At 43.1% G+C, this 27,266-nt stretch overlaps 1 protein-coding gene across 1 annotated transcript; it reads right to left on the bottom strand.

Annotated features, from left to right (window-relative positions):
- Positions 1 to 207: 207 nt before the first annotated feature.
- On the bottom strand, positions 208 to 13,799 carry nmur1a (neuromedin U receptor 1a). Its single transcript, XM_070882300.1, has 2 exons — positions 12,872 to 13,799; positions 208 to 557 (listed from the first exon to the last, which is right to left on the bottom strand). Exons 1-2 carry the CDS (start codon positions 13,797 to 13,799, stop codon positions 208 to 210), a joined length of 1,278 nt encoding a protein of 425 aa, XP_070738401.1.
- Positions 13,800 to 27,266: the final 13,467 nt, after the last annotated feature.

Consider the following 27,266-nt stretch of genomic DNA (forward strand, 5'->3'; position numbering starts at 1 on the left):
ACTTTTGAAATATAACACACATTTCATTCGATTTGTATGTGAGAACTCACTGAACTTTATCACGGTTAAATTTATGGTACACAATGTGAATAAAATCAACCATTTTAAGGGCTTACATAATCCACAACAACATGCTACAATAGCCACAATGTAACATAATGAAGTAACTGTAGTTTAACTTTCACCCACATTTCCACATTCAAGATACTACTCATAGTCTTCAATATCAGACAATGGTATTCCATTACACGGATTGGATTCTATCACTGTGCTGCGGGTTGTCATCCTGGTTACACTTGCAGAATACCCTCTTGGTTTGGAACGTTGGAATTTTCGCCGACACATCACTTCTTTAAACATCTCTCTGAATCGAGTGGACATGAGGTTATAGAGGATAGGATTGACTGCTGAGCTAAGATAGAAAAACACACCCGACACAATATGTACATACTGATACAACCTGTGCAATTCCCCTGTCCAGTTGCTTATCAGAATCCACATTAATCGATCTGTGTGAAAAGGTGCCCAGCAGATTCCAAACACAATCACCAGAACAACTGCAATGAACAAAATACAATCATTAGTGCAAAAAGTAAAAAATGTGACAGTTTTTTAGTACTGTAACCAAGAAAGAGAAATTCAGTAGATTAGCACCGCCTTTTTTCGCCTGGGGGGTGCGCTAACGGGATGCTAATGAGTTTGTGACCGGACATGGCAAATGCCTGTGAACTTCAGTGCCGGGTTAGCGTTGGCGCCAACTCGTAGCGCCAGGGCCTCTAGCATCTCGCAGATCATGATGACATAAAGTGCGCAGCGCCCTGTTATCGCCCCGGAAGTAAAATGAACTCTTGCCCCTGCTATATCACCTTGCGCCGACAAAGCCAGCAAGAGGAGGCATTGTGAACTTGGCTGGCCGCTTGGGGAATGAAAATTAAAAGGAATGGTTTCAGCAACTTTTATTATTTGCATCAGTTCGGTGCCTGCACACAGTTTTTCATGTTTCACTGGTGCAAGTTGTCCAAGCCCTCCACTTTGTGAGAGTGCTTGGTGCTGTAATGGTGTAATGGCAGCCGTGCAGGTCGTTTTGCAAACCAGGACTGCTGACAACTAGCTTGTACTGCATCATTGGCCCATTTTACAGGTGCATTAGTCTCGGGGAAGTAGTTAAATTATTAAGATCAAGTTTGGTGCTGAATCTCATGACTTTGGGCCCAAGAAACGTGTGCAGAAATGATGATCATTCTCACCTTTGCCCAGCTGGATGGGACTACACTCACCTGGTACCATTCTTATTTATCTAATCTTAGCCAGAGAATCACCTGCAATGGCTTCTCTTCCCGCTTCTGTATTATTACCTCTGGTGTCCCCCAAGGATCTATCCTTGGTCCCCTCCTATTTCTCATCTACATGCTGCAACATCATTCAAAAACACAGAGTACATTTACACATGTACACTGACGACACCAAGCTCTACCTCACCATCAGTAATCCTGACCCCTCCAATGGTCTGTAAGTTGTCCAGTTCTGGATAAGCAGAAATTTTCTACAATTGAATATTGGGAAGACCGAAGTCATTTCCCTAGTCATTGACTCCAGCCCTAACATCTGTTTGAGGCTGAACATGATTGTTCGTAACCTTGGTGTCATATTTGACCCTGAAATTATCTTCCGACCATATATCTACAGCATAACTAAGACCGCCTATTTCCACCTCTAACATCACCTGTCTCCGCCCTTGCCTCAGCTCATCCGCTGCTGAAATCCTCATCAATGCCTTTATTACCTCGAGACTTGACTATTCCAATGCACTCCTGGCTGGCCTCCCACATTCTACCCTATGTAGACTTGAGGTCATCCAAAACTCAGCTGCACATGATCTAATTTGCACCAAGTCCCGCTCACCCATCACCCCTGTACTCGCTGGCCTACATTGCAATGCCTCGATTTCAAAATTCCCATCCTTATTTTCAAATCCCTCCATGGTCTCGTCTCTCCCTATCTCTGTAATCTCCTGCAGCACCACAACCCCTGACATATCTGCGCTCCTCTAATTCTGCCCTCTTGAGTATCACTGATTATAATTGGTTAACCACTGGTGGCATGCTTCTGTTGCCTAGGCTCTAAGCTCTGGAATTCCCTCCCTAAATCACTCCGCCTCTCTACCTCTCTTTCCTCCTTTAAGACGCTCCTTAGAACCTACCACTTTGACCAACCGTTTGGTCATCTGCCCTAATTTCTCCTTACATGGCTTGTTTTCACATTTTTTGTCTTATTATACTCCTATGAAGCGGCTTGGGATGTTTTAGTACATTAAAGGTGCTATATAAATACAAGTTGTTGATGTTATTGTTTGCCTTTCTCATGATGCCAGTGCATAAGAAGACTGCACTTTTCTAGCAAGACTGTCTGAGAGTTCTGTTGCCTGCTGCAACAACATTTTCCTAATTTTCAGCCTTAAACAGTGGACCTTTGTGCCTGCAATGCATTGGTTGATCACCTCCTTTGATGCAACTATGTTTTTACTGGGGAGTGGTCTTCAGCAACAAATAAAGTCCATCTAGAATCATTACAACACAAAATGAGACCCCTTGACCCACTGTGCCTGTGCCAGCGCTTTAAAAGAGCTATTCAATTAGTCCCACTCCCCCACTCTTTGCCTATAGCCCTGAAATTATTTTCTTTTTCAGGTATATATAAAATTCCCTCTTGAAAGTTACTATTGAATCTGCTTCCGTCACATTGCAGTGCATGCCAACACATAATAACTCACTGTGTAAACAAACTCTCCTCATGTCCCCTCTGGTTCTTTTACCAATTATCTTAAATCTGCTTCCTGTGGTTAGTGACACATCCACCAGTGGAAACACTTTCTCCTTATTTACTCGATCAAAACACCTCGGGCCCGAACTTGGTGCCTTACTGCTCACTGCCACTGAGTTTTTTAGGTGGTCTCCTTTGGTGCCAGTTTCCACTGGGCCTCCCGAGGGGAGAACCACTGGGAACCGCCCGCTGTCGGACGCATGTGCGCAAGGTGCGTAAGTGACCTCCTGCCCACCGAGCTGGCAGATTCCTCCGGGCGGGAGTCGGCGGCAGCAGGGGGAAGGACCGCTGCGTGGAGGTAGGTCTAACCCCAACAGTATGAAGACCTGCAAAAAAAGGTTTGTGAACTTCTTTTATTATTTTTTTCAGCGATTTATGTGGATGGGGTCCCCTGAAGGTTTTCCAGTGTTTTTTCTTTGTGTAAATTTTAATTTTTATCTGCTCGCCCCTCCCTGGGCCCAAATCAATCCTCAGCGGCACTTTGGCGAGGATTGCATTTGCTGCCGAGATTGGGAGCACCCATCCGCTGACGCCCAGATTCATGACATAAGTCCCTTTTTTGCTGCCGGGCTGTCTTTCAAGAACTTTTTTACGAAACTCCTGCCCAAAGTACCGTCAGGTATTTCGGCAGTCCTTTGGGCGGCACTTGGGTGGAATTTTGCTTCCACCATGTTCGGGCCCCTCATAATTTTGAGCACCTTTATTAAATCTCCCTTAACCTTCTCTGCTCTGAGGAGAACAATCCTAGCTTCTCCAGTAGCTCCCTAACCCCTGGTATAATTCTAGTAAATCTCCTCAGCACCCTCTCCAAGGCCTTGACATTCCTCCTAAAGTGTAGTGCCCAGAATTGGATACAATACTCTACTCTAGCTGAATACCAGTGACTTATAATTGTTTAGCATAACTTCCTTGCTTTAGTACTCTGTGCCCCTATGTATAAAACCAAGCATCCTATATGTTATTTTAACAGCTTTATCAACGTATCCTGCCACCTTCAAAGATTTGTGTATGTGAATGCCCAGGTTTCTCTGTTTTTGCACCCCCTTTAAAATTGTACCATTTTGTTCATATTGCCTCTCCTCATTCTTCCTTCCAAAATACATCACTTCACCCTACTCTGCATTAAATTGCATCTGCCATGTGTCTGCCTATTTCACCAGTCTGTCTATGCGCTCCTGAAGACTGCTACTATCCTCCCCACTAGTTACTGCATTTGCAAGGTTTGTGTCAACTGCAAACTTTTAAATTGTGCCCCTACTACCCATATCTGACCCTATACCTGCTCCAATAGAATCTCCACCTCTTCAATATCAAAGGGAACAGTGTGGCCTACATCTCTCCATTTTCTGTCAATGCCACAACATCCCCTTTAACGGTGAGCAGGAGTCTTTTAAGAGCTGTTGCTTTGACGGTTGCTACATACCAAAGGCACTTGGAAAACTTTCCACATGTAGGTGCCTATTCAAATTAGATGACGGTTTCCTGTTGCAGTCCTCTGAGCTGTCATTATGGGATAGCTCAACCCCATTTGTTGCAGTATCATTACATCAGGAATATCATCTTTAAATAATGTGCATTGTGCCAATTGGGAACATGGCAAAAAAAGAGGAAATGCAGTTCATGCATTTTAGATTAAGAGATATGTTCAAGCAATTGTTTATATATGAAATGTATTTATGTTACCAATGAAGTACAATATAGAAGCTGATACTTGTGCTTTGAAATTAGACTGTTCGAGTATAGAATATTTAAGATATTTTAATGGATTCCTTTGTCAATTATTATAATGGAGGCACTCTACCTCATTTTGATGCTGCAGTTACAATAATGACAATGGGATTTTTTACAAACACATTCATCTTTCTTATGCTAATATTCAAAGAAATAAGTTCAAAGCTCGAATTCAAACGTAAAATACTATGGATGCTGGAAATGTGAAATAAAAATAGAAAATGCTGAAATTACTCAGCATGTCAGGCAGCATCTGTGGAGAGAGAAACAGAGTTAATGACCGGAATTTTCCCCCAAAATAAACGGGTGGATTTGGAGCGTAGGAGCAGTTAAATTGTTAAAAGTGGGATTCCCGACCTGATCCCGCCTCCAACCCACCTACTTCCGGTTTTAACGGAGGTGGGACGGGGGGTGGGCGACTAACCCGCTCCCAGGAGGGGACGTCAATTTAAATATTACAAGCCTCTTTCACCTCGATTTAACTGCATGTGGACGGGTTTCACATGATTCGTGAACCCAGACAGTTAAAACAAGGTGGGAACTGCTGGATCCAGGAGGTAAGTGCCCCAGTTTTGAAAAGCTGAAAAAGTAGTGCCAGGCACTAATCATTCTCTCCTCCAGCAATATTCAGTTTTAGTGCTCCAAAAGGGAAGTGGAATGGGTTCATTTTCTCTGCCTCAAATCTTACAATGTTAAATTCTGCATTACTGTGGTGCCATACACAAAAGTTACAACACAGAAACGGGCCATTCAGCAGTTACCCTCCACATGTGCAAATAGCTCTAATCACATTTACCCACACTGTTCCCATATCTCTTCAATCCCCCTTCCTTCATCCGCCTATCCAAAACCCTGGAAACCAATTCCACGGTCTCACAACTCCGTGTTGAGCAATTTCTCCTGCCCTCTGTTTTAAATCTTATGTTTAATCTGATATCTATGGCACCTCATTCTTGGCCCACAACTGCTGAAAACAGTCTATTTCTATCTACCCTATAACATGCTTTCATAATTTTAAACACTTCTATTATATTGCCCTGTAATTTGCGTTATTCCAATGTAAAAAGATTCTATTTTTGAAGTCTTTCTTCGTATTTGTATTTCCTCATACCAGGCAGCATCCTGGTGAATCAGCTCTTGGGCCTAGAAATTGGCCTCCTTAGCGCCTCGCGTTCTCGCCTGCGGGGGGCAATAACAGGGCGCTAACTGGGTTCTGACCGGGCGCAGCGCTAACATTGACTCCCGCCATATTCGGCGGGAGGTTTGCGGTGGCAGTACGGCGTTGCGCCCCGATCTCCTTCACCCAGAGATCATGACATCATCACCATGCACATCGCCCTGGTAGTGCCCCGGATCCAAACTTTGGTTCCGCCCCCTGCAGCATCGCCAGGCGTAAACACTTCCAGCTGCAGGAGGCGTTCATCAGAAGGCCAGAGGCTTTGTGGGCAATACTTAAAGGCGAGGTGACCGAGCTAAGTACAAAAAGAAATTACCTTCTCTCATTCAGGTTTTTGGCCCGTCTTCTTTGCTTTCTGCTTCAGCGCATCAGGCTGATCAGGCGGGATTGCAGTGATGGACCTTCCCTTTAAGGGTGGGAGGGAGCCTTTTCTATGTGGCAGCACTGCACGGCCCAGTGTGCAGTGCTGCTCCACTCAGCGCCCTGCCTGCTGTCGATTGCGCAACAGGAAGGAAGTGGAGCGCCTGAATTAACGCTTCACTTCCATCCAGGAGTACTACCTCGAAATCTTTTAAAGGAGAAAAAGATTATCGGGACGCTCCTGAATTTCTCCCCCTTGGTTTTTATATTCTATTCTTCCTGAGATAAAACTTGGTTAGCATTTTTTTACAGTTTTATCAACCCGAGGTGTGTTTACTGCTCGGTGAACCTTCACCCCCAAGCAATGTTGCCTTTAAGCTGCGTGGTCACACAGCCGGGCAGCACTCTTGAGGTCCTGCCGTTGAGCTGGCTTTTAAATTGTAAAAAACGTGCATGTGTGGAAGTTTGAGTGGGCTACACAGCCATTAAAGGGGCCGTGTGACCCCCAAAAATTACATGGAACATTAGTCCCAAGTACTCTGCACCAAGCCTACCAGTGGTGCCTTAAGCTGTCGGCAGTCTTACAAAATCAAAGTTTCCATCTAACCCTATATCTTTTCTTTAATCTATCTGAAATGTATGTATAACCTTTTGAATTTGATAGGAGGTGGACATGAAGGGACTTGTTAAACTGTGGATCAAAGTGCACTTCATTGTAACATCGAATGTTCTAGAGACGAAATTAAGTCTAATTAATGGCAAATTATTTTTCTATAAATGTGAAGACATGGGGATAGAAAATGCTCTCCGCCCGAAACGGGGCACACGTACCCCGTTTCAATGGTTTTTACTGCAGCTGTGGTTGAGGTCGCCTCGTGAGCAAAATTCCGCTTTTTGTTTTTTTTTATTCGGATCTGGAAGTCGCTCTTAATGGGGACGGTGACTACAGAAGAGGGGCGGATACACGGTGGTGGCAACACCTGAGGGGCAGAAGTTGGGGGCGGTGTGGAGTGACCGCTGCGATGACATCATCACGGCATCGGGTCACCACGACTCTTCCCTTCACTTAAAGGGGAGAGCCTTCACGATTTTAAAACTTCAGCCTACTGGACCACCAGGGAAGATTTCAGCCAAGCCAGTGGCCGAGCACCCAAACTGGGGTGTCAGGCTGTCTGTTAGCAGCCTGGCCGAATCCGGGGGCATAATTGTCAGGCTGACATGGCAGTCGGCCGACAAAAAAGAACATGGCGGCAGTGGCAGTAGGTCCTCCCCTTTAAGGGAAATCACACTACCATTGCAGAAGGCTTCAGCCTCGCTGGACAACCGGGATAAAACAGGTTTTGGCACCGCCCGGTGGGCCGAAAATTTTCGAAAGGGATTGTCGGCGTCTGGGGGCGGGGATAGTAGATCGGCGGTGCGCACGGTGATGACGCGCTTAACATGGATTGGCAGCAACGGAGCAGTAGGGGGAGATTGGGGCACCGCCGGGAAACCTTGGGAGGGCAATTGGGCTATCAGCGGCCATTCCACGAACAATCAACAGCCACTCCACTCCATAGCGTGGCTACCAATTTACAGTGGTAACAGGCCTTAAGGAGAGGGGCAATTTCGGCCCCCTGGTGTCAAAATTAATTTAAAAGTTTTCATGAACTTCAACTTGCTTGTTAGCTGTCAGTTCACCAGACAATTTACTCACAAAGCTGGGATAGGCTAAAAAGTATTAGCTTGGCCTAAAAATGTAATAATTGTGAACTTAATTATTTTTATTATAAATGAAGTATGCAAGTAAATCTCCCATAATATTTGATGGTGAGTCTGAAGCTACAATGTTTTATAACATGGGCCTACTAAACGCCATCAGCAAACATCCTTGCCAGTCCCAGCAGAGCCAGTCACAGGAGATCAACTAGTTTTATATTTTATATATAAATTAAAAATAACAAGGGACCCTTAGCTACTCTGTTCATAGCCCAGTTTCAATTTGAAAAGTTCCTATTTGTGGCTGGCTACTGTTTCTCATCTTTAAGCATACATATTCTATGACTCTTTCCCGTTGGTATTAATCACCAATAAGAAAGAACTTACATTCATAACCTAAGGATGCCCCAAATTACATACTTTTGAAGTGTAGTCACTTTTTATAATGTAGGAAACAGGGCAACCAATCTATGCACAGCCATGTTCCACAAACAGCAATGAGATCATGACCAGATAATCTATGTTTTTTGTGATGTTGGTTGAGGGATAAATATTGGCCAGGACATTGGGATAATTCCTATGCTCTTCTTCGAATAGTACCGTGGGATCTTTTATGTCCACCTAAGAGAGCAGATGGATTTAATATCTCATCTGAAATACAACATCTTCCACGGTGTAGCACTACCTCGGTACTAAACTGAAGTGCTAACCTAGATTGTGTTCTCAAGTCTCTGGAGTGGGGCTTGAACCCATGACCTACTCACTTAGAGGTAAGAGTGCTCCAAAAGGTGCTAAGACTGAGACCTTCAGAACTTACCTTGCCCAAAGCTTTCTGATAATCTAAGTAGGTATCAATTTCTCTTCCCATGTCCATCAAGTTAATGATATATTTGAAAACCTCCATGATCTCTATTCCTACATTTCTGCTGACTTCTTTAACAAGTCATACTATCGCAAATACTAACCGAGTAAATTTATCAAGATTTTACAGAAAATATTATCCTTAGTCATCAATACGTTTTTTTAATTAATGAGGTTCTATTGAGTTACATTCCAATCCTTAGGAATCTCTCCTGAATTTAGCAAATTTATAAAAATGTCAGTGAAAGCTTCACTAATTTCAGCCTTTCAATAAACATATTGTTATTTAGATACTGCATAGTCCTTCTCTTCTGTTTCTGAATCTTTGAAAGCTAGCTTAAGCAACTTTTGCTCTAGTCTTCGGGAAAGTCTGGTAAGAAACAACTATTTAATAATGGAATGCAATTATATTAACACTCCTGTACCAACACAAACTCATTTCCGCTTCTCATCTAGGCAAAAGTAACAATATAATTTGGGAGTCATTTCAGCAATCTAATTCCTGAGTACACTAAAATGAATGATATGAAACCCACCTCTGACTACTGCATTTGGAAGACAGATTGAGCTTTATGCAGGTTGCACATGCTTGGAGTAAACTCTCCATCCAGTGTCACCTCTTTGGAATAACCACTCTCACAATTGACAGATTGCTTATGTCATTTCTACTTCACCTGCCATCTATTCTATCAGCATCGGTGCCCTTGAAGCTATCTCACCTTAGTCATCAGAATCCAACCACGATTAGCACCAGGCGCACCAGCAGCACCAACAACAACAACAACAATCCTAATCTTCTCTGCAATCAACTGATGCTGCACAGGACAGAGGGCATCAGCCCCCGACCAAATTTCTGCCTGGGACGCCAGGCATGGCCTCACCATGGCCACATTTACTTCCCTTGATGCTGCGCATGCTGGCTGCACACCTCACCCCAACACCATAAAGCATTCCTGCAATTCCCAAGCCATTCCTTTCACACTCATCAGCATTGCGGGAGGTATCGTTATGTCTCATCATTCATTGTAACTCACAAACCACTTCCAAAGGTGCACACAGATCTGTCCAAGAAGGCGAAGTGTTCAAAATAAAGGTTTGGATGTTTGACACCACATTAACAGAAACGTTACATGAACATTGCATTAAATACCAAAGTACCTACCCTTGTGTGTTGTTAGTTGGTATGATTGGACAAGGATGAGAGTGAGTGTGAGGGGTGGCTAATGAGATGGGGAAGTGATATTGCAGATAGAGAGGGATGGGTGGAGGTGCAGGGTAAGTTGGTGTGAGTAAGGATGTGCAGGAGTAGGGTAGGGAAGGCAAAGTTATAGCAGATGCATTCGTTATAATCTACCAAAATTCTCTGGACTCTGGGGAGGTACCAGCGGATTGTAAAGCAGCTAATGTAACGCCTCTGTTTAAAAAGGGGGGAAGACAAAAGGCAGGTAACTATAGGCCGGTTAGTTTAACATCTGTAGTGGGGAAAATGCTTGAAACTATCATTAAGGAAGAAATAGCAGAACATCTAGATAGGAATAGTGCAATCAAGCAGACGCAACATGGATTCATGAAGGGGAAATCATGTTTAACTAATTTACTGGAATTCTTTGAGGAGATAACGAGCATGGTGGATAGAGGTGTACCGATGGATGTGGCGTATTTAGATTTCCAAAAGGCATTCAATAAGGTGCCACACAAAAGATTGCTGCAGAAGATAAAGGTACGCGGAATCAGAGGAAATGTATTAGCATGGATCGAGAATTGGCTGGCTAACAGAAAGCAGAGAGTCGGGATAAATGGGTCCTTTTCGGGTTGGAAATCGGTGGTTAGTGGTGTGCCACAGGGATCGGTGCTGGGACCACAACTGTTTACAATATACATAGATGACCTGGAAGAGGGGACAGAGTGTAGTATAACAAAATTTGCAGATGACACAAAGATTAGTGGGAAAGCGGGTTGTGTAGAGGACACAGAGAGGCTGCAAAGAGATTTAGATAGGTTAAGCGAATGGGCTAATTTTTGGCAGATGGAATACAATGTCGGAAAGTGTGAGGTCATCCACCTTGGGGAAAAAAAAACAGTCAAAGGGAATATTATTTGAATGGGGAGAAATTACAACATGCTGCGGTGCAGAGGGACCTGGGGGTCCTTGTGCATGAATCCCAAAAAGTTAGTTTGCAGGTGCAGCAGGTAATCAGGAAGGCGAATGGAATGTTGGCCTTCATTGCGAGAGGGATGGAGTACAAAAGCAGGGAGGTCCTGCTGCAACTGTATAGGGTATTGGTGAGGCCGCACCTGGAGTACTGCGTGCAGTTTTGGTCACCTTACTTAAGGAAGGATATACTAGCTTTGGAGGGGGTACAGAGACGATTCACTAGGCTGATTCCGGAGATGAGGGGGTTACCTTATGATGATAGATTGAGTAGGCTGGGTCTTTACTCGTTGGAGTTCAGAAGGATGAGGAGTGATCTTATAGAAACATTTCAAATAATGAAAGGGATAGACAAGATCGAGGCAGAGAGGTTGTTTCCACTTGTCGGGGAGACTAGAACTAGGGGGCACAGCCTCAAAATACGGGGGAGCCAATTTAAAACCGAGTTGAGAAGGAATTTCTTCTCCCAGAGGGTTGTGAATCTGTGGAATTCTCTGCCCAAGGAAGCAGTTGAGGCTAGCTCATTGAATGTATTCAAGTCACAGATAGATAGATTTTTAATCAATAAGGGAATTAAGGGTTACGGTGAGCAGGCGGGTAAGTGGAGCTGAGTCCACGGCCAGATCAGCCATGATCTTGTTGACTGGCGGAGCAGGCTCGAGGGGCTAGATGGCCTACTCCTGTTCCTAATTCTTATGTTCTTATGTGATGGGGATGCGATGAGTGGCACAGCAGGATGAGTTGGAGTGTTTCTTTCCAGTAACATTTCTGATCTACTGAGATCATTGAAAGGTTTGTGCCACTGCAGCCTGGTCTTTCTGATTACATCCCTGCTTGTGTCCTCCTGTGCAATGTGCAACCAGGCTGCGTTGGTCTCCTGGGGATGTCTTTTCCGGCCATGGGAAGCGAAGCGAACCTTCCTGTGTGTTATGATTCCCTCCATAACTATCCGGAGGGAGTTACAGGAGAGCCTGGGTGCAGCTGTGCACCTCTGTACTGTAGAACACTGACAGCACAAATGTCAAAATAAATTTGCGTGTGGTAAACCGGCTGATAATGCGTCATCAAATGATGTCATCAGACCCGCTTCCTTCAATTAGCCGGCAAATGCGCTGGGCTGGCTTAACAACCCCAATCAGGGGGAAAATCATTTTGGACAGCGGGCTGGAGCCAGCAGCAAGGCCGGATTCCACCACCGACGTCGCCGCCACAGACCGACCGAGCTTGGTAAAATCCAGCCCTAAGTCTCACACCATGCAAGAGTTCACACTGGGTGCAGTATTATTCCAGCCTGGTGTGTTGCTGCAATTTAGTCCATTGACCTTCCAGTGAGTGCCTAAAATTAATAAAACTCTCACCCATGCTCTCCTAACTTTAAAATAGCCACCCAGGAAATGGAGCTGTACCTACAAATCAAAATACTCTTGTACAGAATTATTTTGTTGCTAAGATCAGTGTGAGATGCAGTTGATAATATAACTTGAATCTGCCAATTAAGCATCGTGGTGTACAGAAACCACTGACACATCAGTTTCCATAACTGTAAACGTCCCAATTTGAAGTGGACCAATACTTTTGTTCACACTTTGTTTACTGTCTGTATTAAAATCCTTTCATTGTTACTTGGGATGTTACTCAACAACCTTATATTTAGTTTTAAAGAAAGAGCTTAATATTGTAAATAAGGTTCAGTATTATCTCATTTGTCACAATGTGGAGTCATCTTTATGAATAATGCAGAAACAACATTTCATTTTCATGCCGAAAAATGGATTAAAATAAATGTCCAATGGTCGTAACTGATTTTAGTAATCACCATTCTAATTAATTAATTAGGACCATAATGCCCCAACAAAATGTCGCTTATCTATTTTTCACAGCAGTGACTCCACAAATGCTAGAGGGGAGACAATTGACATACATTTATAACCACACAAACTGAAAACTGAGTAAAAGAAAAGAAATTTCATTCTTCCAAATGGATGTTTTTTCTCCTTATTAACAGATAGGGGGTGGGGAGATCAGATCCGAGTTACTCGATGCGTGGAGGAGCTCTTTTGTTCCAAACTTACACAGCATTTTGGTGACTTGGCGCCTCCTGGCCTTTTCTTGTTGCATTCGGGCAGTCTGGTAATTGCCATTCCCCACCCCAGGCTTGAACTCGGAAAATGCCTTCTCTCGTTTCAATTGCAAGCCGATCAGTAAGTACAAAATACTCATGATGATCATCGGGGCGAAGAAAAAGAGCACCGTGGTGATCTGAATGATGAGGTTATATGTCCAGGCTGGTTTTAGGAGCACACAGATAGCGGACTCTTCAATGTGTTCTCCAAATGGTGTACTCAGGTAATAAATACCATGCAGGCTGGTGTTGGGAATAGCCGAGCAAATAGAAATCACCCAAACTGCTAATATAACACGTTTGGCATGAGTTCTAGTGACAACAAACTTTGCTTTAAGGGGATGCACAACCGCGATGTACCTCTCCACACTGAGGGCCGTCACGTTTAATATAGAGGCAAAGCAAACAGTCTCAAAAAGGAGCGTTTTAAAGTGACATCCTACTTGACCGAGGAGAAACGGGTAGTTCCTCCACATTTCATAAAGTTCTAAGGGCATACCCAGAATCAGGACCAGCAGATCCGAAATTGCCAAGCTGAATAGATAATAATTGGTAGGCGTTCTCATAACCTTGTGTTTCGCTATAACGATGCAGGTCAATGCATTCCCAAACGCGCCTACCACAAAGATGCAGAAATAGGTAATACAGACCGGCGTGAAAGAGGTGGATCTCCTCGGACCCAGGTATTTAAAAAGGAGCTCTTCTTTTGTCATAAAGTAATCCTCTGGGACAGTGTCATTCCAGGTGAGGTTCTGCTGTTGATAGCTCGTGTTGCACAGGTATTGGTAGATAGTTTGGAGAAATGGACTCCGAGTTTTCAGGGAATCCATTTGAGAACAGTTTTTGGGGAATTGTTCTTCTCTCGGTGAAAGTTGCATTGCTGCTTCCCCCTTAAGGGTAAATGGAGATGAAGACGTCAACATATGCAAGCAGTGTGAAACTGATCTTTCATCACTTTTACACTCTCAACTTTTATTAGTAACAGTGCGGTATTGCAACTTAAAAATCTTTACTGGATATTATTAGCCGTATTTTATTTGCGTATCATTTTATTGCAGAAAAGAAGCTTTACTCTTAATAGGGTAAAACTCATTTACTTTAAAATATTCTGTACGATTGATAAGAAAACGTACCAAACTGCACAGGCTGAAGATTTCAGAGTTTTTTGTTTCGAAGCAGCAAAGTTGTGTTTCCCGCTCTATTGCAGCTATTACTCGTAGCCCTGGATAGAATGAAAATCTACTTACTGCACTCGGTTAAGCAGAAACGGTATTGTCTTTACAATTGAGCTTAGACGTCAGTCAGTAGTGTATTCTCAGTCCCTGAGAGCTGGTCTTCAGACTGATAGCTGGAAGTAGGTCCGCACAGCATCCATCCCTTGTCACTGAGCATTCAGGCTCCCACCCACAGGCCGGCGTCAGCAAGAACAAGGAGCAGCGCCGCAATTGACCGAGGTGGCAGGTATCTCCGGGTGTCTTGAGGCGTTTATCTCATTATAAATACATTAAACTTTGCATCACTTCTGACGTCTGCAAGGAATCATTTGGCATTTCCAGTGCTTGTGCTTATATCGTGTGCTGATTGGTGTGTCATGAATTGATGCTTTATGCACGATGCAGCCCAATGAAAAGAGAGGGAATTTTTCTCTTTAAAAAAAACCCTTAGAATTCACTGAGGGTTCGAACACAATTTAAAAAAAAGCTGCTTTATTATGAAGCCGAAGTTCCAAAGCATTTTTAATGTTTTAATTGCCATCTTATCATTAGTATTGTGGGATCAGCTGGGCAGCGGGAATGCAAACTGCGGTTCCAAACTATTCGTGTCAACAGCTTCAGATATTATTCTATTATGACTTTTAGGGTAATCTTTCAAGAAGGTGCCTGCAAGTATTTCACATTTTTTGCGTTGGGTGTATGGATATTTATATTTTAATTATGTTCTTCCGTGTATCTGAAATGTCCAGCCATACTTGTGCACAAAACGGAGCGGATTGCATTGAGCTCACTGTCCCCTACAACACGGGAATAATCACTCATTGATAAGAAATGTGAACGTTGGAAATACATGGTGATGATTGCACTTTGATCGACATAAACCCAAAGAGAGCGCGAGGCACACTCCGCGCAAACCTTCCGCACTGTAACACACTCCATGCGCTGGTGCCATTTTCATTTCCACACCACACCACTTCCCAAAGTCCGGTGGCGATGGGCCAGCGGCGAAGCATCAGGTGTGGATTCCACTGGAAGCTGTAGCTCTGAACATGCACACACGCAGCTGACGGGACTCCCACATACGTGGTCGAAACAGTAACAGAACCAAACAGTTAAATATAGCAGCTCGGGATGTGAGAACGCCCCAGGACACTGTGTCAACAGGTAGACCAGAAAGGAGAAGTGAACTGATTGATAGGGAACTAAGACCGTATAATAGCAACATCATTGCTCTCAGAGAAACCCGTTTCGATGGTCAGCTGAAAGAGGTTGGTGCAAGATACATCTTCGAAATAGGGCACTTTAAAGAGAAACGCAGAGAAGCTGGGGCCAGGTTTGCTGCAAAATCCAACATGATATCCAAGCTTGAAAGGAGTCAGTCTGATGACTATGCGACCTTCTTAATAGCCCATATCACGTGAATGAATAAAAAATGGTATGCAACAATGATTAGCTTCTATGTACCAACCATGAGAAACTTGGATAAAATAAAAATGAATTCTGTGAAGATCTGGAGGATGTCATCTCCTAGAGTCTTAGAAAGAGTATGTTCATTACCATGGATGGCTTTCGCGGTCGTGTAGGAGCTGAGCACCTGTTCTGAAAGAGAATGGTTGGTAAAACATGGCACAGGAAGATGCGATAGTAGTGGAACACAGCTCCTTCGGATGTGTAAGAAACATCATCTGACCATCAACAATTTAGTCTTCAGGCTTCCAAGCAAATACAAAACTGCATGGATTCACCCTCGTTCCAAGGTCAACCAGAGGGCTGTCAAAGATCACACCAGTCATGAGAGGAGTAGAGTGTTGGATGAACTACAGACTCATCTGAGCAAAACTTGATTTTCAGCTAGCTCCATCAGATTAAAAGTAACCAAATTTAAAACAGCCGGAGTGGAAGATTTTTGTTGAAAACAAAACTTCGACCTTTACTGTGCCTTTATTGATCCCACAAAAGCTTACAATACAGTCAGCAGAGAGGGTTTCTGGAAACTACTGGCCAAAGTTATCTGCCCTGAAAAATTTATTCAAATGATTCCCCCAGTTCTATAATAACATGATGACCAGAATCATGAAATAAGCTGAAATTTCCAATCCCTTCTTTGTCTCATTGTTTGTTTCTTTGCTTACTTTCAGCAACTTGGATAAAACAATGTATCTTCACTTCAGGAAGGATGGCAAATTGTTCGGCAGCTCCTGATGACAGTGCCCTTGTTACCCACACAGAAGAGGACCTCCAGGTCATCATGGACTATTTCTCAGATGCTTATAAGAAATTTGGCCTCGTAATCAGTCCGAAAAAGATGGAAGTTATATACCAGCCTGTTCTTGGAAAACCTGTGCCACCCAATATGGGCTGAAAAGTGGCAAGTAACATTCACGCCACACAAGTGCCAAGCAATAATTATCTCCAATAAGCGAGAGTCTAACCACCGCCGTCACTGAATTCCCCACCACCAACATCCTGGGGTTCACCATTGACCACAAACTTAACTGGACCAGCCACATAAATACTGTGGCTACAAGAGCAGGTCAGAGGCTGGGTATTCTGCAGTGAGTATCTTACCTCCTGACTCCCCAAAGCCTTTCCACCATCTACAAGGCACAAGTCATGAGTGTAATGGAATACTCTCTATTTGTCTGGATGAGTGCAGCTCCAACATTACTCAAGAGGCTTGACACCATCCAGGACAAGGCAGCCCACTTGATTGGTACCCCATCCACCTGCTTAACCATTCACTCCCTTAACCAATGGCGCACTGTGGCTACAGTGTGTACCATCTACAAGATACACTGCAGCAACTCGCCAAGGCTTCTTTGGCAGCACCTCCCAAACCTGTGACCGCTATCACCTTGAAGGACAAGGACAGCAGGTACATGGGAACACCATCACCTGTGTTGAGGGGATAGAGGGAAGGCTTCTTTTCCCACGAGTGGGCCCACTGATATAGAGGGTCGATGCTCTCCCCAACCCACGTAGCAATTCTCGAAGTTAGCAGACAGAGACGGATGGCAAAGTATAACGATCTTTATTACGAACATCCGGGAACATCCCTCATCACAGCCGCCTGCGAGTGGAGATGCTCCCTGACCAGCACAATCATACAACTTTTATACATTTCAAAAACCCCTCTGTTCCCAGACAAGACCTCCCTAGATTTCTAATTGGACTACCTTATCAGTACTACTACGGATTGACAGGTCATGAGCTCTGACTGACAGGCCATGATCTCGTGACCATCTTAGACCGTTCCCAGAATGGTATCTCTAGGTTGGAATTTGTTATACATTTCCTTTGGTGCCATGAAGTCTATCTCGGGTCTCTTCGCAAGGTCTTATCAATGTCTGTTTAGGTTCTCACTTGTATCCTGTCGGAATATTATTGAATTGATAACTTCTGGAGCCTTGGTACAAGGCCGAAGAGAGGCCTTTTACCTCCTTATGGGTCGGTGCAGTAACCAGCACTTTAATCCTTGTCCCGCTGGTACCCCTAGTGCCAAATTTCTCTTACAACCTGCAAGTTCCCCTCCCAAGTTACACACCATCCTGACTTGGAAGTATATCGCCGTTGCTTCATCGTCGCTGTGTCAACATCCTGGAACTACCTTCCTAACATTACTTTGGGAGTACCTTCACCTCAAGGACTGCAGCGGCTCAAGAAGACGGCTCACCACTACCTTCTCAAGGCCAATTAGAGATGGGCAATAAATGCTGGCCTTGGCAGTGACACCTGCATTCTAAGAACAAATTTTTTTAAATTAAAAGGCGGACACTGTTTGCAGTGGATAGGTTCACCTACCTCGGAAGCACCATGTTAAGTGATGGACTTCTAGATGATGAAATGAACTGCAGATTGTTCAAAGCTAGTAGTGCTTTTGGAAGACTCCGTGTTATCCAAAGAAAAGAGAGCTCAAAGCAGTTGAAGGACAGAACAGCCCTTAGGTCAATCTGACATCCGATGTCCTGTGTGTAGGAAAACATTCCACACGAAAATCAGACTTTATAGTCATATGGGAAGCCACAATCTGTATCAGTTGGAGATGAATCATAGGCTGTCATCATCAACAACAATGGACAAACCATCATCATAACCTATATCTAGGTAAAATGTTGTATGTGGGGACATAGCCCGTTGAAAATTCCTCTGTATTGTATTTCTATGAGTAAGCCTAGTATAAAAGTCTTCTACATTTGTTGACATTACCTGAGAAGCCTGTAGGTTGTGCTGTGATAAGACTTTCAATATTAGAGGTGCCATATCTTGCTTCACATTTCCCACCCACCGTTTTCCAACAGTGACTACATTTCAAAAATAGTTCATTGGCTGCAAAGTGTTTTGGGAAATCTTGGGATTTTGAGGGCGCTATATAAATGCAAGTTTTAAAAAAAAAGAACTACCTTGAGTCTGCATGTAGTTGCAGGCTCTGACCATCAAGTGTGAGGGACGGGGCGGGGGGTGGGCTGCAGAGTTATTTCCCCTCTATGTTCTAAAGCTGCTTTTTGTGAGCACTGGTTGCTTTTCCCTGCCAGGTAAACACTGCAGTTTTTACATTTTCATTTATTATTTACATTTTAACTGTTTAATGTTGATTTTCGCTCCTTTCCAGGTGTAATTGTGGCAATAAAATGTATCTTCAGCTGGCATTGCTTTCTTCATGGTATATCAGCAAGCCGGCTGTCCATCCCACTGGATGTAGCACAAGTTCTGTTCTGCTCCCCTTTTACCCTGCTAAGTACAGCCCTGCTCCAGCTCCCTGAAAAATGCTGCTCGAGGTGACCTTCATTTTATTTCCCAAGACACCTGAAGTAAAATAATTAGTGGGTATTGACATATCTGGAGTTCCAGCATCTTTGGACAAAATATGAATAATTTAGAGAAAGTATCTTTCGTTTGTATTACTTTATTGGCTATGGTTAGATTGCAATATCAGAAACTCAGAAATTTATAATGAATTAAAAAGTGTAAGGATCACAAAAGCAGTGAAGTACATAACTAAAAGAAAATGTGTCCATAGCCAATACTGTCATGTAAATTCTTATTCCCCCATTAAGTACTGTCTTAAATGCATATTGACATTATACGTGATATACAAAGTAGAACATTTTCTTTCAATTTTATGTCTTACTGCTATGGTGTTATACTTTCATTGCCATTGCAATCTGAAGATGTCACATGATGTAGGTGCTGAAAGGATATTCAATTTGTGACTAATGACAGTGGGATTTTAGAACTAATTACTGAAAATGAACAATATAATTTGCATATATCAGTGTGTGCATATATGTATGTTATAAAGAAATGTGTAACAGATTGAATATTTTAAATGTCAATCTTTGAATAAACTAGAAAACCCGGATTTATTAATATTCAATGAAAAGTAAAATGTTAACATTGAAACAATACTGTGTTTCAATTGCAAGCAACAACGTCTTTGCTAAAATTAAATTTTAAATTAAACTTCAGACCAAGCTGTTTTGTAAAGTTAACCTTTTATGTACAGACTTATCTTTGTAAATTTTAGCCTAGTCCTTTGCAGGGTAATGTAAAATTTTACTGATAGAATTTATAGAAGGAGATATGGCAACAGTACTGACTAGTTAAAAAAATCATGTACATAGAATTGGGATTCATTTTATAATTCTTTTTGTGTTTATTTGGGTTGAAACATAGAAACATAGAAAATAGGTGCAGGAGCCTGCACCGCCATTCAATAAGATCATGGCTGATCATTCACCTCAGTACCCCTTTCTTTCTTTCTCTCCATACCCCTTGATCCCTTTAGCCATAAGGGCCATATCGAACTCCATCTTGAATATATCTAACGAACTGGCATCAACAACTCTCTGCGGTAGAGAATTCCACAGGTTAACAACAATCTGAGTGAAGAAGTTTCTCCTCATCTCGGTCCTAAATGACTTACCACTTATCCTTAGACTGTGACCCCTGGTTCTGGACTCCCCCAACATTGGGAACATTCTTCCTGCATCTAACCTGTTGGAGCGGATTTTTGGACATATACTTGACTGGTATACGGGACCAAACATTTGTTTTTATTTTCCCTTTTAATGAATTTTGTAAGGGACAATACTGATATAAAAAAACACAGTTAGACTTCAAGGTATGCTGGCCTTGAGTTATGGAGATAGGAAAGTGAGATAATGAACACTGGAGAGTTAAGTGCTGGGTATGTTTGTTTATATCGGTGCCAAAAGCCTGCACTTGTTTATACTGCCCTGTCACAATGCAGGATGGTTTATATCAAAAGCTTAGCCTTCAATAGTAAAAGCTTTGTAGTGCTAAAGCATGTGATGTAAAGTGACGTAATTTGTAAGATAAAAGAGCCTCACTGGAGATACCAATTTGAGAAGTGGTTCAGAGACAGGGGTCCCTAACACTTCTCCCAAAGCTTTGTCTCCGATTTAATAAACCTCTCTTTATATATTATACAGTCTCGGAAATATTTTTCCACAACAAAATGGCGTCACGAACAGGATACTGTCCGATCAGACGTGATCACTTAAGACAGTATCTGGAATCTGGTGTTAGAGACTGAAAAGAGAGGTGTACGGGCACGTCGGGATAGTGTATAAGATACGAATAAGTAGATAGCGGGAAGAGGCTGACTAACCAGTTTGAGTTGTCCCTTTAGTAAATAAGGTCAGTGCGGAAGGGAACTGATCACTCCAACCTAGAGCCGAAAACTCCGGTGGTAAGGAAACATGCTAGTTTTGATGCGAAGACAAAGGGTCTCCACAGAGTAGTCGTGGCCATGAGTATTACAGAAATAAAGGGAAACGTCCGAGACTGGCGAACATGGAAGGTAAGGAAGGGAATGTAAAACGCGGGCTGCCCGGGTCATTCATTAATTCCTATCATTAATTGTAACTTGCGTAATTACGTAATGCCATAAAAAAGCTGATAGTGACTATCTTAAGTGACATATGGATCCAGACATAAGCTTTGTTGAATGAAGAGAGACTTTTGTGAGTGTCTATTTTGAATGAAGAGAGTACTCAAGTGATTTTGACTGTGGAATGAATGAAAGCCTGCTTGGGAAGGTGTGGAGTTGCCTGCCTGTTTTAGCTCCACCCACTTTTTCCAAACAGAGTGAATTTTTTTTTTAACCCTTCGTAGTGTTGTCCTGTATGTGGGAAGTTTAAGAAACTGTGAACCTTATGGTATTACATTTTAAGTTAGAAACGAAGGTGTGGATATATTCGGATGATAAGTTACGGAGCTAGGAAATGCACAAAGGATAGGTTTGTTGAGTAAAAGATAAAAAAATACATGGTCCCGGTAGTAAAAAAAAAAGAAGAATTTATTTGCGAAAGAAAACATGCAATTGGGTTGAAAGACATAAATTTAGTCTAGGAATGAGATAAAGAATGCCTTTTAAAACGCTCCCATTTTCCTTTGTGTAAAACCTTGACACGAAAGCTTCTAGCTCAGTAAAAAAAAAGAGTTTTAAATTTAGAAATACTTCAGGGATCAGGTCAAACTCCTGGGCGAGTGGTGAGCTATCTGTGAAGGTATAAAAGGGACTTTTGAAAAAGGCTAAAACAGTAAGCTTTAACAGTTTAGAAAAGAAAAAGATAAAGCAGGAAAAGCCAGAAAAGGGGGACTTGCCATAATTGTGGAAAACCGGGCCATTTTGCCAGGGAATGCAAAGGGAAAGACAGTGAAAAGCAATGTACGTATTGTGGTAAGAAAGGGCACCTGGAAGCGACATGCTATGGTAAAAATGGCTATCCTAATAAGGCAAGGACCCTGTCAGAACAGGAATACCAGAAGTGGCAGGCATACAAAGCCACGCGGTGATGTCTGGCGGCCCCTGTACAAAGTAAAAAGGAGGGAAGGATGTATGTGTCTGCACTAGTAGGGGGCCGACAGTGTGAGATGCTAGTGAACACGGAAGCCTCAATATCCATTACCAATCCAGATTTATAGCCGCGCTAGATTGGGCGATAAAAATTAAGCGAGCCTGTGGTGATGACTGGAAACATCATTCTCCACACTAAACACACATTTGTAGAAATGTTAAACACAGGAAAACTGAGAACCGTATCGAATATGAGACGGGCAAAGTGGGAAGCAGTCCTCTTAACACCCAACAAAGCGGTAACCATAATTAGGGATGTAGGAAACAACCCCGCAGAAGGTATGATGGGTGAAGGGGAACCCCACTTTTGCGAAGAGGTATGTGAGGATATGGAAGAGGATAGAATAAAAGACGCCCCCCTTCAAACCACAGAACAAACCTTGTTTGTGGACAGCTCACGAAAATACGTAGCGGGACTACCTCATACCAGATGGGCCGTAGTTAACCAGGATCTAGAGACAGTTGAATCAGGGCGAATTAATGGGGGGTCGTCAGCTCAAGTGGCAGAACTGGTAGCCCTCACCCGGGCACTGGAATTATCGGAAAATAAGATTGTTAATATCTATACGGACAGTAGATATGCATTCGGGGTAGTACATGATTATATGACAGCATGGGGGAGAAGGGGCTTTATCACAACTAGCGGACATCCCATAAAGCATCAGCTGAGAATAGAAGCTCTTTTAGCAGCCAGTAATAAACCAAAACAGGTAGTGGTTATTAAAATTAAAGCCCACAGGAGGGAGCCAGACCGAACCAGCCCAGATTGGCTGAGTCACCAGGGAAATAAGACGGAGCTGCACAGAAGGCATTAGAACAGGAGGAGTGTGAGGAAGCCTCAGTCAGTGCTGCTGGGGCCCGAGACGAACAGATAAGTATTGAGAAACTACACCAGGATACTTCTGAGGAGGAAATAGGTATGTGGACAAAGCAGGGCGCAACGCAAGGGAAGGATAACGTTTGGAGACGAAACGACAAGGTAATGGCGCCTGAATGCATACAGAATATCTTATTGGAGTTGCATCATGGCCTGTCTCATTCAGGATGAGAGGCCATGACCGGGAGTCTTGGGAGAGATTGGTGGTGGAAAGGGATGGGGAGAGATATCGCCAAATATTGCCATTGATGCGTTACGTGCGCACAATATAATCCAGGCAGGCCCATTAAAATTAAAATGGGACACCAGCCCCGGCCATGGGAACACATACAAATTGATTTCACAGGTCCTTTGCCCCCATCACATGGAAAAAGATATTGCCTAGTGATTATAGATCAATTTACCCAGTGGGTGGAAGCTTTCCCCACATGTGATTGCACTGCCTCAACAGTGGCAAGGATATTCTGACCAAGGCACCCACTTCACCAGAAAAATTGTAAAAACAATATGCCAGCTGATGGGCATAAAACAAAAATTCCACATCCCCTACCACCCGCAGAGTTATGGAATGGTAGAGCGCATGAACCGTATCCTTAAGAACGCCCTGGCAAAGGCCATGCAAACGTCAGGAAAAATATGGACAGAAGTATTACCCATTATATTGATGAAGTTAAGAGCCACGACAAACCGAACAACCGGATTAACCCCTTATGAACTAATGACAGGAAGGGCGATGCAATTACCAGAGAACATCATAACGGGGGGGCCGATGTAGGCCCATTAAAAGACAAAATAAAACGGTATGTTTCGGAACTAAGTACTCAATTAAAAGGGATGCGTAAATTAGTTAGGGACAATCAGGAAGAAAGAGACGTGGAAGCAGAGCTTACAAAGCTCCTTGAAGTCCCATTGGTGGGAAGTCGCGTTATGGTAAGGGTCCTCCCGGGAAAACCAGGGTTTGCCCCAAAAATGGATAGGACCGTATGAGGTTATAATCAGCAGGGACACTTGTGCCTGCATCGATGTTAAAGGGAACGGACAATGGAAGCATTGGACCCAGCTTAAGATTTTTGAACCAGCCGTTTAGCACACGTATTAGTTGTTGTTGTTTGTCTATTTACAGATTGACAGCGAGAGACTCTTCAAGCAAGCCATACGGCCATTTTGTCTTTGACTATTTGTTAATTATAGAGTAATAAGATGAAACTATATATTGCGATCGGTGCGATTATCATAGTTCGTGTTAGGTCCGGCCTGCTAGCTAGACTGAAACGAGAGTTACATGTGAATACCTTTTTGTACATGTCTTATGTTTATGCGCAAAATGAGAACTTTTCCAGTTGCTGGGTATGTTCGCACATCCCCATACATAGCAAAGGAGGCATCCCCTTGAGCTCAATCTCCCTTAACATTTCGGAAGTAGCGGAGTGGGTAAGGTGACAAAACGGTACAGGGGAAGTAAATGATACTTGGAACCAGAGTGAAAAAAGAAACGTGGAGATCGGGGGGTTACCTTTTGGATGCATTTGACGGATGGTACCAGCCGGAATACAATAGGTCGGTACGACCACTGTTCCTGGTTTTGACCAACACCTCAGGAGTTGGAAGGCCCACCGCTGACATTTGTTTCACTAGAAACCTGACCGGTGTAGCAGGATATAGCAATTGTACGCAATACTTTAACCTCACCAGGTGGAACATAATAGCCAGCGAAACAACAAACCAGGGGTTCTTTGAAATAGAGGGTTTGAAGAATCAGACAAGTAGCCAGGACTGGGACCCGAGGATTAGGTGGCGATGGGGGCTGAGAGAGAGATTGGGATCGAATCTAACAGCATACAATGGCACTTATTTTGTGTGCGGGCATAAGGCCTACCCCTGGTTGCCTCAGAACTGGAGGGGGTCCTGTTATTTGGGATATGTGGTCCCTTTTGTCAGACGGGTACGTACTTTAGCAGAAGTACAGACACCAGGTCGAATAAGATGAGATCTTACCCCGGTAGAGAGGCTATTTGGGGTCATGATGCTCCCATTCGGGATAGGACGCACCATGGATGAATTACGTAACCTAGAGAGGGTATTGGAACAGATAGTTAACGACACTGCTGAAGCAATAGAGGGCATAACGGCTGAAATTGTAGCCATACGCACAATGGTACTCCAGAACCGAATGGCCCTAGAGGGGCACATATGTCTTAATTGGAGCTGAATGTTGCACTTACATTCCCGATAATTCAGAAAACATAACCAACCTCGCTGATCACATAAGAAGGGAGGTAAAGAAGTTATCCATAACAGCAGGAGGATCTGGCTGGTTTGACTGGCTGTTTGGGGGATCCTGGGGGTCCTATCTTATGCATGGAGTAATTATTCTGGTTGTAATAATAATTACTTGCTGTCTGATTATCGGGTATTTTGATATCTGCTGTAAAGTTATGATGGCTCCACTGATGCCAGTAGCCAGTGTAATCGCCGAAGAAGAAGCACACCTGATGGAAATACCTGAAGACACCAAGGATGAAGAAACAGACGACAATGACACCGACCACTATCTTTGAAGGGTAGCCTAGAGTACAGGCAAGGTGGACATATGGAACATCAGGGAAGTAACATACCCCAAAGGACGAATATATGACAATATGCTACTATCATTGTGGTCATCTGGATTTCGTGAACATCCTCCAGGACCAAAAGGGGGAATATTGTTGGAGCGGATTTTTGGATATATACTTGACTAGTATATGGGACCAAACATTTGTTTTTATTTTCCCCTTTAATGAATTTTGTAAGGGACAATACTGATATAAAAAAACACAGTTGGACTTCAAGGTATGCTGGCCTTGAGTTATGGAGATAGGAAAGTGAGATAATGAACACTGGAGAGTTAAGTGCTGGGTATGTTTGTTTATATCGGTGCCAAAAGCCTGCACTTGTTTATACTGCCCTGTCACAATGCAGGATGGTTTATATCAAAAGCTTAGCCTTCAATAGTAAAAGCTTTGTAGTGCTAAAGCATGTGATGTAAAGTGACGTAATTTGTAAGATAAAAGAACCTCACTGGAGATACCAATTTGAGAAGTGGTTCAGAGACAGGGGTCCCTAACACTTCTCCCAAAGCTTTGTCTCCGATTTAATAAACCTCTCTTTATATATTATACAGTCTCGGAAATATTTTTCCACAACATAACCTGTCACTGCCTGCCATTCTGAAAAGGACCCGTTTATCCTGACTCTCTGCTTCCTGTCTGCCAACCAGTTCTCTATTCACATCAATACATTACCTCCAATACCATGTGCTTTAATTTTTGCATAACCAATCTCTTGTGTGGGACCTTGTCAAAAGCCTTTTGAAAGTCCAAATACACCACATCCACTGGTTCTCCCTTGATCACTCTACTATTTACATCCTCAAAAAATTCTAGAAGATTCGTCAAGCATGATTTCCCTTTCATAAATCCATGCTGACTTGGACCGATCCTGTCACTGCTTTCCAAATGCGCTGCTATTTCATCCTTAATGATTGATTGATTCCAACATTTTCCCCACTACTGATGTCAGGCTAACTGGTCTATAATTACCCATTTTCTCTCTCCCTCCTTTTTTAAAAAGTGGTGTTACATTAGCTACCCTCCAGTCCATAGGAACTGATCCAGAGTCGATAGACTGTTGGAAAATGATCATCAATGCATCCACTATTTCTGTGCCACTTCCTTAAATATCCTGGGATGCAGACTATCAGGCCCTGGGGATTTATCAGCCTTTAATCCCATCAATTTCCCTAACACAATTTCCTGACTAATAAGGATTTTCTTCACTTCCTCCTTCTTGCTAGACCTTCGGTCCCTTAGTATTTCCAGAAGGTTATTTGTGTCTTCCTTCGTGAAGACAGAACCAAAGTATTTGTTCAACTGGTCTGCTATTTCTTTGTTCCCCATTATAAATTCACCTGATTCTGATGGCAAGGGACCTGCATTTGTCTTCACTAATCTTTTTCTCCTCACATATCTATAGAAGCTTTTGCAGTCAGTTTTTATGCTCCCAGCAAGCTTCCTCTCATACTCTATTTTACCCCTCCTAATTAAACCCTTTTCCTCCTCTGCTGAATTCTAAATTTCTCCCAGTCCTCTGGTTTGCTGTTTTTTCTGGCCAATTTATATGCCTCTTTGTTGGATTTAACATTATCCCTAATTTCCCTTGGTAGCCACGGTTGAGCCACCTTCCCCGTTTTATTTTTACCCCAGACAGGGATGAACAGTTGTTGAAGTTCATCCATGTTATCTTTAAATGTTTGCCATTGCCTATCCACCATCAACCCTTTAAGTATCATTCGCCAGTCTATTCTAGCCAATTCACATCTCATACCATCAAAGTT

The sequence above is a fragment of the Pristiophorus japonicus genome, chromosome 6, assembly GCF_044704955.1.
Source record: "Pristiophorus japonicus isolate sPriJap1 chromosome 6, sPriJap1.hap1, whole genome shotgun sequence".
NCBI lineage: Eukaryota > Metazoa > Chordata > Chondrichthyes > Pristiophoridae > Pristiophorus > Pristiophorus japonicus.